Here is a 13,525-nt window from a genome sequence, read left to right on the forward strand (position 1 = left end):
GAAAGGATCTGCATAGTGTTGGCTTATCATGGAAGCTGCATTTGTAGAATCTTCATAGATTTCATAGGAATTGGTTGGGATATAAAAATGGTGAGGCCTAATCATTATTTTTTGGTACTTTTTTGGTACTTTTTTTTTTTGAGACGGAGTTCACTCTTGTTGCCCAGGCTGGAGTGCAATGGTACGATCTCAGCTCACTGCAACCTCTGCCTCCCGGGTTCAAGCAATTCTCCTCTCTCAGCCTCCTGAGTAGCTGGGATTACAGGAGCATGCCACCACAGCCGGCTGATTTTTGTATTTTTAGTAGAGACGGGGTTTCATCGTATTGGTCAGGCTGGTCTTGAACTCCTGATCTCAGGTGATCCGCCTGCCTTGGCCTCCCAAAGTGCTGATTGGCCCCCCCACCCAAAGTGCTGGGATTACAGGCGTGAGCCACCACGCCTGGTACTTTTTATTTAATGGTTTTCTTACTGGAGTAACAGCAACATCACTAAGTTTAGGGCCAAATCCACAAATTAATATCATTTTTCGTTGCTACCATATTTAACATTTAAAATGCTTCACTGAAGCAATTCTTAATACATACTGTTTTTGGATAAACCACCAGGCAGATACCAAAAAATATTAGCATACTATTCTGGTTGTCTTAAGAAAAGAAGAACATTCTTTTTTAGTATTAGTTACACTGTGTATTTCTTCCTTCGGTATAACTTGGTTCTTTATACATAAAATTCATATAGTCAGATTTTGCTTGGCTTTTTATGGTTAGCAGTAGATTGGATTATGATTGAGGAAACTGCAAGCCAGTTTATTTTCTTTGATTTAAATCTTCCTTTTCCTTTTAGTCATTGACAGTACAACTCAGTTTCACCTGAGTGTAACATCACTGTTCCTTTTGGCAGAGGATGGTCATTGCTGTTTATTTTGTTTTCTATTTTTTCTCACTTGTAGAAAAAAATCATCCTTTCCCTGTTCTTTTCTCTTTCTACTACTCATCAGCTTGTACTTTACCAATTTCCTAGATAATAGTTTCTGATATGAGGCAACCTCCTAATTTATTTTTCTGGCCACTTAATAATGCTTTCTCTATTTCTCTCTGCCTGCCCAATTTTGTTTTTCTGTTTGATATTATTTCTGCCCTGAGTTCTATAGCATGCCTTCAAGTGTGAATTAGTAAAAGCAGCCAAAATACTTCAATACCTGCAGAATACTTGTTTGAAAAGTACATGACTGCTCATATATGTGCAGTAGCACCATTCTTTCTCTTTGAAACTGAGGAGTTAAGGTGATTCCAGGTTCCCTGTGTTACAATTTTCTCTCTTCTAGTATATTTTTAACTACAGAAGTCATTTCTAATTAAAAAGCGATTTCTGGTGCTATCTTATAACAACTTAAGGGCGTTACAGATATTTGGTCTTCAAAGGCAGCTTTGTGTAGCAGTCACTGTATTGTCACATTTAAAAAAAGGTTGTTTGGCTGGGCGCAGTGGCTCATGCCTGTAATCCCAGCACTTTGGGAGCCAAGGCGGGTGGATCGCCTGAGTTCAGCAGTTTGAGACTTGCTTGGCCAACATGATGAAACCCCATCTCTACTAAAAATATAAAAAATTAGCCAGCATGGTGGCGGGTGTCTGTAATCCCAGCTACTTGGGAGGCTGAGGCAGGAGAAATCGCTTGACTTGGGAGGCGGAGGTTAAAGTGAGCCAAGATCGAGCCATTGCCCTCAGCCTGGGCAACAAGAGCGAAACTCCATCTAATAAATAAATACATACATACATATAAAATTTAGCCGAGCGTGCTGACATGTGTCGGTAATCCCAGCTACTCTGGAGGCGGAGACACGAGTCACTTGAACTGGGGAGGTCGAGGTTGCGCCACTGCACTGCAGCCTGGGTGAGAGAGTGAGATTGTCTCAAAAAAAAAAAAAAAAAAAAAAAGGTTGTGTTTTAAAAGGATATTCTACAGTGCAAATTTTTGCAATATCCCCCTTTATAAACTATGTATCATGTTCACCTTGTATTAGTAATTTGCGTACATATCAGTCTCACTCTAATATGAATACAAATTGCTTACTGGATAGAAATACCTTGGAAATTAAGTTGACTTATATTCTGATCATTTTGTGTACATAGATTAGATGCAAACTAGGACCAGTTTTTAAAAATTTCTAGTCAGTTGCATACCTATACTTTTATAAAGTATGATAGAAATGAAGAGTTGGAAGACTAGGTAGGATACAGCTGCAGGAAGAAAGATGAGCAAGAGCTATAAGATAAATGGTTGCTCTTAGGATGGATGGGGGCAAGGTAATGAATGTATCCTAGAGATCTTAAAGAGATTTATTAACTGACTTGATGTGGGAAGAGATTCCCCATTTACGGGCTCAGACCACTTTACTGTGTTAAAAAGTAGGGGATAAATAAAGTAGCAGCCGGTTTTGGGTTTAGGAGGTGAAAAGGCGCTGAATGGAGATAAGTCATTTGGGAGTAAATTGATTTGGAGGTACCTGAGGAATATCAGATATTCATGTACACAGATAGAAATCTGGAGCCAAAAAGAAGAGCTGGAACTAAGATTTTGAACGTCTTCAGTATACAGTGTGTTTTGTCTTGCTTTTTTTTTTGTTGTTGTTGTTGTTAAATTTTTAGAAGAGACCGGCTGGTAAACTTCAAAAAAGAAGCCTCTTTTTTGAGTGAAGATCGTTAGGATTTGTTAGCTATTAGCAAGTTATTGGTATGCAGTAGATTCCCTCCTGGAAACAGTTGTAATAACCTTGTATTACAAAGAAAATCAGAACTGAGTTTTGAGGGCTTTGGGAGAACCTCAGTCAGATCATCTTGACCAGGAACATGGCTCACAAGCCCCACCAAAACTTAACCATTTTCAGTTCTGTATCTTATTTTAGTGACCACATTTTTAAAGTAAGTACCATGACATCCTAAGGCATTTCCCTATTCTTACCCATAGACTATTCATTTTAGGAATCAAGTTTGTTGGTTTCAAATTATACTTTTATTTTATTTTGTAATATTAATTTTATTTTTTTGAGATGAAATCTCACTGTGTTGCCCATGCTGGAGTGCAGTGGCGTGATCTTGGGTCACTGCAACCTTGGCTTCCTGGTTCAAGCGATTCTCATGCCTCAGCCACCTGAGGTGTGTGCCACCACACTCTGCTAATTTTTGTATTTTTAGTAGAGACTGGGTTTTGCCATGTTGGCCTGGCTGGTCTCAAACTTTTGGCCTCAAGTGATCTCCCCGCCTTCCCCTCCCGAAGTGCTGAGATTATAGGTGTGAGCCACCATGCCCCACCCTAAATTCATAATTTTAGAAATGTGGCAATCTGTAACAATGAATAAGAAAAAAATGATTTATCTTTGACATGCAACAGTACCTGGCACACCTTTCCTTTTCTCACTTAAATGGTCATTATAACCCTGTTTTATAATGTTCTATAAAAATAACTTCAGTGGTTTCCTCAGCCTGAAGCAACTCATTTCTTACTTTCCTCCTCTATATCTTTTTGGATTCTCTTATGGAGTTGTCTTTTCTGTGTATTCTCAGAGCAGGTTAAAATTTTAAAAATCCTATTAAGGCATTAATTTCAGTGAACATTGTATTCTGTAGGTGAATAGCCATAGAGGCATGCCTGGCATAAGATAAAAGCTGGTAAAAGCTGGTTGCCAGCGTGTCAGTCCTAAAATGCCATGTGTCTACCTTAATTGGAAATAGACAGCAGTATCAACTATACATACCTTGTTTATGTAGTCTGAAATAAAGGTTTCTGGGGCAAGCACATAATTTAAAAACTTCAAAATAGAGTAGTGTGGTTTAACTCTGTATATTAGAATAACTTGTATAAGCTTTTTTCTGGTTTGCAGGTTGTTGCCAACAACCCACTGAATCAGAACATTCTAGATTGGTACTGGAATCCAAACATTGCTCCAAATTAATTACTTATAACTAAATACATAATTTGTCAATTGCAAAAAGTTATCCCGTTGCTTGTTTTCGGGATTGGGAATACAGTTGAAGGGTTTTACAAGTGAAAAGATTCATGAGATAACCAGACTATATACACCTAGAAATAAAACAATTTAAAGGGAAATAAAGTCTTGAAACTCAAGTTTTATGTGTTAATTACATGAATATAGATTTCTCCCCCCCAATAGAAATAAAGTTCGTTGGCTGTATTAGGCAAAATACTCTAACATTATTTTGAAATATTGAACACGTTGAAGGCTTTTAAAACAAAAGGTGACTTTGGTGATAAAGATGTCAACAGAAATGCTAATGAATCAAACCTTGCGTTAAATTGGACCAGAAGTGCTCCATAAAAAGGAAATCTCTATAACATTAAAAAAAAAAAAGTCATAAGTAAATCTTCTTGCTTGGAAACTAATTTTCTGTAGACTGCTTTCCGCCTTCAGGTTTGTATATAGTCTTTGAACTGCAGAGGCCTCTTCTGCATAATAATTATTTCACACAGCAGTAGCCAGTTTCAGCACTGCAGTGTTTCAGTGAGAGGCACAGATGTTTCCTAGCTGCCTCTGTTGGTTGCAGGGAAGGATGCTGGATATTTTACCATGATATTTTCAGGTTTGTGGGCTGGTTATCATAATTGATAGTCCTTTATACTGGTGTATATGTTAATAGGTACATCTATTTTGCATCTGGTTTAGGTCCTGGAAATGAGGCTTTGTGGTCATGTTATCCCCACCCCGGTTCTTCATCTCTCTTAAGAGTGCTGAATGGTGTATCAGTGTTTTTCTTCATGTAGAATGGTGTTAGTTTCTTATGAACACTTAGTAATTATTCTGTAAGTTCTTTCATTCTCATAGTGGATGTTTTTGAATGTGTATTCATTTGTGGGTTTTTTTTGTTTTTGTTTTTTGAAACAGATTCTCGTTTTTTCCCCCACAGGCACCCGCCCGCCACCATGCCGGCTAATTTTTGTATTTTTAGTAGAGATGGGGTTTTACCATGTTGGCCAGGCTGGTCTCGAACTCCTAACCTTAGGTGATCTGCCTGCCTCGGCCTCCCAAAGTGCTGGGATTACAAGCGTGAGCTACTGTGCCCAACCAATGTGTATTCTCTTGCTGAGTAATTTTCCTATGTTTGGAAATGTTTGGTATTTCATAGTGTTGTGGGTTTGAAATAGTGCATCAGTAACTTAATTGCTGCTTTTAAGATTGTTTAATAATTACACAAAGCATGGTCAAGAAATACTCCTGCCAGGTTTCATTGCAGAATCTTGAATTACTGATAGATGAAATGTAGGCTAGGCTTTTTGAATTCTACATCTCTATTCTTCCTTGTGGGGTTTCAGCGAAATAATAAAACTAAAATATTGCCATATTGAAGGCTGTTTCTTCTCATTTCAGTTTGTATCCTTTGATGGCTCAGTTAGGAATCTATCTAAATATTAATTTATGCTTACAGGACAAATTAGACTTAGAGATGTAGTACAGTCTGAAAATGTGTGACTACTCTTCTGCTCTTTTTGTCTAGAGGAAGGCAATTGATTATAAAGCATGCTTTGCTTTCATAGTACTCAAACGTTTTAAAATAGTCTGTTTTCTATTGCTGTGGTAGCACACTAAACGGATGTTTGAAGACGTAGTCTGCTTAGTAGGCCAAGGGAAAATAAAAGCAGTTTTCAAAGTGTTCAAATGTTAGAATTTTTTCATTCAGTCAACCATGGCAAATGATTTTTCACTTTTGTTTTGTTGACCATTGCATCCCTAGTGTCTGCATTGTCCTTAGGGCATTATAGGCTCTTGATAAATACTTGTTAGATAAATTAAACATTTAACATTTAAGGGTCACAGTCATTTGTTAGTAATTTACCCATTCAGAAGATGTAATCAGCTTTAAGTTTTAAGAATACTACAAGTGTTGGCTGGCCTAATTATGCATGCACATCAGAGACTTTTTTTTTTGAGATGGAATCTCTGTCGCCCAGGTTGGAGTGGAGTAGCACGCTCTCGGCTCACTGCAATCTCCGCCTCCCGGGTTCAAGGAATTCTCCTGCCTCAGCCTCCTGAGCAGCTGGGACTACAGGCGCTCACCACCATGAACGGCTAATTTTTTATTTTTAGTAGAGATGGGGTTTCAGCATATTGGTCAGGCTGGTCTTGAACTCCTGACCTCAGGTGATCCACCCACCTCGGCCTCCCAAAGTGCTGGGATTACAGGCGTGAGCCACCGTGCCTGGCCAAGAGACATTCTTGAATGAATACATTAATAATAGCCAGTGCTCATACCAAATGATGTTTTCTAATTTTTCCTTCCTTGTGACTTTTGGGTAGCCAACATCAGTAACTCTTTAGATTTTTGGATTGTAGATAGGAATGAATTTATTGTGGTCATTTTTTTAATGCTTTCCACTTTGTTAATTACTTTTAATGCTAAAAATTTGTAGAGGCTCAGAAAATTTGAATATACATTTGTAGAAATGTTATTTAGAAGAGTTTAAAGAGATTTACTCATCTTTAACTTAGATTTTATACCAACTCTGTTACTTGTTTGTCTTAATTTATCTACCTTGTTTAATGTTGATACACTAGATATTAAATGTCACCCAGTGTTCTTGATAATATGCATTCCTAAAAATTAGTGTTATGCATTGATGTTAATGTGCTTATATGATATTATTACAAGTGGATACTATATTAGTGGTTAAATTGTTAACTGGAAAATTTTACAAATTCTATACATATATTGTCACATTGTAAAAGGACGGTTATATTTGGTAGATGAACTTGGACACAGGCTATTTTAAAAGGCACTTAAATACAGTGATTATTGAAAGATCAGTAAAGAGGGAAAGTTTTACCCTCTATGACAATTCTCATAGTAATTTTTTTGTTTCAGAAGTCCATGTCTCATTTTGAGATAAGCAGTGGTGTTCTGACAATACCATCAGACTTCTACTTGGATTTTTAAAACTAATGATATGTTCTCTATTTAAACAGTTGTATAACACTTCCTGTTTACTTGATTTAAAACTCTTCACCTTTTTCATATAAATAAAAGTATAGATAGGATAACTTGATAAAATTAATTCTTCTTCAAATTCTCTATTCTCAGCTTTCTCAAGAAAATAACCCCACAGCATGTCAGTTGTCAGCAGTAAATGTTCAAAGTATTTCTAGTTAGTAGGCTAGTGTATTTTATTTGCACAGCATGTATTTATTATTATTTTAGACCTTACATACCTGAAAAGTATCTTAAGATGCTTTTATGTGACTCTAAATTGAGTGCATTAACTTTCTCACTCTCCTCTTGCAGCATTTTCAGTTAGCTTTGGTTGACTGTAATCCCTGCACTTTGTCCAATGCTGAAAGTAAGTATTATTAAGTACTGTAGTTTTCTACATGTATTCAGATCACTTCATGGCAAATAAAAATAATGTTAGTGATAAATTCTGTGCAATTTTTTCTTTTAGAATTGTTTAATGTAACTGTATTGGTTGCCATGGCTACTTACACAAATGGAACCTGCAAGACCAGATATTGTGAACAGCCTGTGTCTAAAATAGATAGGCCAGTGAAGTGAGTTGTTGAATTAAAAGTATCTTCACTAATGAACAAGATTGATTTTTTTCTGTTGTGTATTATATTGCAGATGACTTGGTAGGATTAAAAACAGATTTTGCTGGTCTTTGGGGAAACATCTGAGTATATAAAGATTCTTATCTGATAGCTTACTGATTCCTACTGTGTGGGATAAAAATTACTGGTAATTATGAAGACATTTGTGACTTTTATGATAGTTTTATGTATCATTTAGAAAGTTTGAGTTGACATTTTTCAATTAATTAGAAAAGAATGCATTTATGAAGCATGTTCTAACGAAGTATTTTTTTCCAAACAATTATTTTCTACTTCTATGTAAGTGTCTTTTCAAAAGCAGACTGGGTTGATTATATGTTTATCGATATGCATTTAGGTGTATTTACTTAATATACGCTAGAGTATCCAGTAAAAAGGTTTAAAAATATTCACTGATGCTGAATTTCTTAAAAAACCTCTTACTTGAAAAATAAATTATTATTATTATTATTATTACTGTTTTGAGACAGAGCCTCGCTCTGTCGCCCAGGCTGGAGTGCAGTGGCGTGATTTCAGCTCACTGCAAGCTCCAACTCCCCGGGGTTCACACCATTCTCCTGCCTCAGCCTCCCATGTAGCTGGACTACAGGCGCTTGCCACCACACCCAGCGAATTTTTTGTATTTTTAGTAGACACGGGGTTTCACCATGTTAGCCAGGATAGTCTCCGTCTCCTGACCTCGTGATCCACCCACCTCGATAGTCTCCGTCTCCTGACCTCGTGATCCACCCACCTCGACCTCCCAAAGTGCTGGGATTACAGGCGTGAGCCACCGCACCCGGCCAAAAAATAAAATTTTTAATTGGTATAAGAAAAATCGAGCAATTAATGACAGTTTCAGTCCTACAAAGGATTCGTGTTTTAAAAAGTCAGTATTTTGCTTTAAGTTACTTTTTTGTTTTTGTTTTTTGTTTCATTTTGAGACGGGGTCTTTCTCTGCCACTTATGCTGGAATGCAGTGGTGCCAGAGTAGCTCAACTGCAGCCTCGAACTCCTGCACTCAAGTGATCTTCCTGCCTTAGCCTCCTGTAAATCACTTAAAAGAGTATAGAGAGATATTAGTGAAAAGTAGTCTTAGTCTTTAGAAATGCCCTAGGAATTTGTTGAATCAGCGAAAAGCCTGTAGAATTTTCAGTATAACATGGATTTAGAAGTAGTATGGATTAAATCATCATTTAAGCCAGATGAATTACGTCATACTTTTACTAAAGGTAATTTCCTGTGAAAATTCAAAGGATTTTTATTTTCTTAAATGAAATTCAGTATCCGATACTGATTAGGGTGTTTGTAGAATAAATGGTAGAAAAATAACATGCAGCAATATTTTATAGTTTCTAAGATAAGGTTCGATATGAACAAATTGAGTCATTGGTTTAGTAATTTATGAATTTTCAATTTATACGTTTTTCTTAATTATATATCCAGGTTGTATAAACCATCTAGAATATATAGATGCTTAAAATTCTTTTCAAATTAGTTTATAAGAAAACAACTGATTATCCTTTAATTCATTATGGTCTAGTACCTAAAAGGTAACTTTGGTAAGTCAGTTGAATGATAATTTTTTAGGGATGTCACATAAATATCAAACTAAATATTTTGGTAAATCCTCGTTTTATTCTACTCTGTTTAAATCTCAGTTGTAGATCATTACTCTTGAGAGAAAAATGTCTGCATAGGTAGGATGAGTGCCACATGGCAGAAAACTGCTGAATTTGAAACAGTTTGAACCATCATGAGTGCTACAAGGTGGTTGATCACTCAAATGGGAGAGCATGTTTTCTATTTAGAGACTTTAGGCTATTACAGTTTAGTTGATTTGGATAGTTTACTTTAGACAGTCTACTTGATTACTTGATAACTATGATAATGCCTGATGTCACAATAAATGTAGAGTACCTACTTTGAGCCAGTGTTACTCTTCAACACCAGGCTCCTTATTGTCTTTGTAAAACTTATTTCTCTTTGAATTTTTTATGTCATCACTGATTTGTACTTTGGTTTTAATATTTTTTAATTAAATATTGATTTTACTAGGTTTTAAATACTGTGTTTTGAAATGTATAGATTATAAAGGTTTTCTCTATTTGCTTAATGTTGCCATTTTGAACTTTGTAAAACATATTCACTTGCTATAGATTTAATGCTAATTTTAATAATTACATTGACAGAAATTTCATTTGATAATGACCGACAATGAATACATGTGGTTTCTTATCATGATTATGTTCTTTCGTGTGTTTGTTTGTATGGTCTATTTTAGTAAAAGCAAATAAAAGTTATGTTTTTCTATTACTTAAATCTATATAGTGTAGACTGTGATAATGTTTGATGTTTTGTTATTCTTACTTAATTTGCCCCAAATTCTGCTGTACTATTACTGATTTTTTATTTTGCCTCATCCTTTGCAGTTCAATTTCACATTGCCCACTTATATGAAACCCAGGTAAGTATTTTAACTTACTCTATTTAAAACAAAAGCAAACAAAAATCATCACTCCTATCATGCTTTACTGAAATCAGAAATGTACAGATAATTTAATGGAGTTCTGGGCATTACTTCTTAGGTAAATTTTGTATTTTATACTCATTAAATGTGATCAAGATGCTGCTTAGTAAAACAGTTATTCCAAGGAGTGTTTGCTGTGTACAAATAAATTCCATTTAATATTTTCCTTTAAACTTGATCCATTTGCGGCTGGGCGCGGTAGCTCACGCCTGTAATCTCACTGCTTCAGGAAGCCGAGGCGGGCAGATCACTTGAGGCCAGGAGTTTGAGACCAGCCTGGCCACATGAGGTTTCACATGATGAAACCTCATCTTTACTAAAAATATAAAAAATTAGCGGGGCATGGTGGCAAGTGCCGGTAATCCCAGCTACTTGGGAGGCTGAGACACAAGAATTGCTTCAACCTGGGAGATGGAGGTTGCAGCAAGCTGAGATCTTGCCACTGCACTCCAGCCTGGGCAACAGAGTGAGACTCTGTCTCAAGAAAAAAAGAAACAACTGAACTTGATGTAGATCATTTGCAAGCTCAAATGGCTATATTTAAGATTTATCTTATTCTTGATGCCAAATACCTTGCTTTTCAGAATGTTTATAGATGGTTGTTGTAATGCATTGTTTTTTAAAAAAATTCTTTTGCTTTTTCTTAAGACTGAAGTAACTCTTCTATGTGTCATTATTGGAAAAGCATCAAGAGTCACCTCCGGATGTCCTTGCCATTAATTTCATGGCTCATTTACTTTAAAAAACTTTTAAATTTTAGAACATCTTGGTTTTGTGTGTGTTGATTAATATACAGTCAAGACTGATACATCTTGATTTTGCTTAGTTGTATGATAAAAGTATAACACATTCGGTGGGGGGTGTTGGAGGCAAGGGGAGGGAGAGCATTAGGACAAACACCTAATGCATGTGGGAAAAACCTAGATGATGGGGTTGATAGGTGTAGCAAACCACCATGGTACATGTGTGTATACCTATGTAACAAAGCTGCACAGTCTGCACATGTATCCCAGAGCTTAAAGTAAAATAAATAAAAATATAACACATTCATTTTAGGCAGTGGTATGGAAAATCAGGAATAAATTTGCATGAGACTCAAAATTAGGTCATCATAGTTTACATAAATTATATTATTTTATTTTATTTTATTTTATTTTTTGAGACGAAGTCTTGCTCTGTCACCCAGGCTGGAGTGTAGTAGCGTGATCTTGGCTCACTGCAACCTCCACCTCCCAGGTCCAAGCAGTTCTCCTGCCTCAGCCTCCCAAGTATCTGGGATTACAGGTGCCCACCACCACGCCCAGCTAATTTTGTGTATTTTTAGTAGAGACGGGGTTTCACCATGTTGGCCAGGCTGGTCTCGAACTCCCGACCTCAGGTGATCCACCTGCCTCGGCCTCCCAAAGTGCTGGGATTACAGGCGTGAGCCACCGCGCCCAGCCGACATAAATTTTTTACAGCTTTTTAGGAAACAAATACTGTTGTTGTTTTTTTTAATGCCTATATAAATTATAAGGTCTGTTTTGATGTTTTGGCCCAAGTATTACAATAAGGCATATATGTGCCATGCAGAGTTCATACCCACCAGATACAAGATCCTGCTACATCCCATTATTTATATTGTTATAGGATGTAATCAGATAGTTTGAGATCATTTATGTTGGTGGTTCCCAGACCCAGCTCTGTGGCAGAATTATCTGGGAAGCTTTATAAATCAGAGCTGTCATGGGGAGCTTTAAAAAATTAGCATCAGATTTCTGGGTACCTCAACCCCCCCAACCCCCCTTTGCCTCCCCATCCCCCCTCTGCCTCCCCATCCCCACTCTGCCCCCCCATCCCCCCTCTGCCCCATACTCTAGTTTTTCTAGTTCTCTCTGAGATCACTGGTCTGTCATTAGCTAAAGAAGCAGAAGTTTTTTTAACCTTTATTTTTAATGAGTATTTTTGCTGGAGATGGAATTCTGTTTATCTGACTGCTTTGAAATTCACAATACATTGTCTTTTGGCTCTCGTTGTTTCTGATGTGAAGTTGTCTGTTGGTCTTACTGTTTAATCCCGTGAAGGTAGTGTGGGCACAGGGCCCTCCTCCCATTGATTCATTTGATAAATTTTAATACTGATTCAGATTAAACAAAACAAAAGGATAAACTCATGGCAAACAGTACATAATTGTTAGGTGACAGGAGGATGACACTGTAAACATATGAAAGGATTAAAAAACCCTACTCCAGTGATTATAATATGAATTTTCATTTTCAAGTGAAAAATTAAGAGAAGCAAGATGGCCTGCTTACCTACATATTAAAAGTTAGTTTTTATATAGTTCCACCAATTTTTACCAATGGACCCTATTTATGAATATGGATTTAGGAAATTTAAGTGACATGTATTTAATGGCTACTGCTGGGCAAAAAGTAGTTCAAGGGAAGTTTCTCTACTTCTCTACATAGGAAGAAGTCTTCCCCACTAATAAATGAAGAAGTATCATTTCATAATCCCCGAGGGCCCTCTCCCCACATTACCTTCACAGGATTAAATCCTAAGATCATAATTAAGACTAAAGTTATGGAATACCACTTTACCTAGAATTGTGTTAAAGAAATGTTAGCAAGTACAATGGGTTTGTGGTATTGAGCTTATAATGTTTGGAAGCAAAAACGTCTTGGCCGAGTGCGGTGGCTCATGCCTGTAATCCCAGCACTTTGGGAGGCGAAGGTGGGTGGATCACTTGAGCTCAAGAGTTTGAGACCAGTCTGGGCAACATGGTGAAATCCCATCTCTACCAAAAATACAAAACTTAGTGGGATGTGGTGGTGCACGCCTGTAGTCCCAGCTGCTTGGGAGACTGAGGTGGAAGGATCTCTTGAGCCTGGGAGGTGGAGGTTGCAGTGATCTGAGATCTCACCACTGTGCTCCAGCCTGGGTGACAAAGCGATACCCCATCTCAAACAAAAAGGAAAAACAAAAGAGGTCTTTTGTAGGATTAAAAAAATATATTATTAAATTTAGTAATAGGCATTTGGGTTTAATTTTAATGAGATCTCATCCCCTAACCCTGTATTTTTATCTTTTATGGTCTTATAGACAAGCTGTTAATATTTTATTAGATTAAAAAATAGATTGGCCAGGTGTGGTGGCTCACACCTGTAATCCCAGCGTTTTGGGAGGCCGAGGCAGGTGGATCACTTGAAGCCCAGAGTTCAAGACTAGCCTGGGGAACATGACGAAACCCTGTTTCTACTAAAAATAAAAAAATTAGCTGAGTGTGGTAGCATGTGTCTGTAATCCCAGCTACTTGGGTGGCTGAGGCAGGAGAATCGCTTGAACCTGGGGAGGCAGAGGTTGCAGTGAGCCGAGGTGGCACCACTGCACGCCAGCCTGGATGACAGAGTGAGACTGTTT

The 13,525-nt window shown here is 37.2% G+C and overlaps 1 protein-coding gene across 17 annotated transcripts in view; it reads left to right on the forward strand.

Moving 5' to 3' along the window:
- The window catches only part of KDM6A (lysine demethylase 6A), a 236,272-nt gene that overhangs the window by 152,755 nt on the left and 69,992 nt on the right, over window positions 1-13,525 (forward strand). For all 17 annotated transcript variants that reach the window (XM_015127247.3, XM_015127249.3, XM_015127248.3 and 14 more), the window contains exons 7-8: window positions 7,292-7,346; window positions 10,026-10,060. In XM_015127247.3, coding sequence (XP_014982733.1) covers window positions 7,292-7,346; window positions 10,026-10,060 — 90 coding nt within the window. The remainder of the gene's footprint in view (window positions 1-7,291; window positions 7,347-10,025; window positions 10,061-13,525) is intronic.

Source organism: Macaca mulatta, chromosome X (assembly GCF_049350105.2).
Source record: "Macaca mulatta isolate MMU2019108-1 chromosome X, T2T-MMU8v2.0, whole genome shotgun sequence".
NCBI lineage: Eukaryota > Metazoa > Chordata > Mammalia > Primates > Cercopithecidae > Macaca > Macaca mulatta.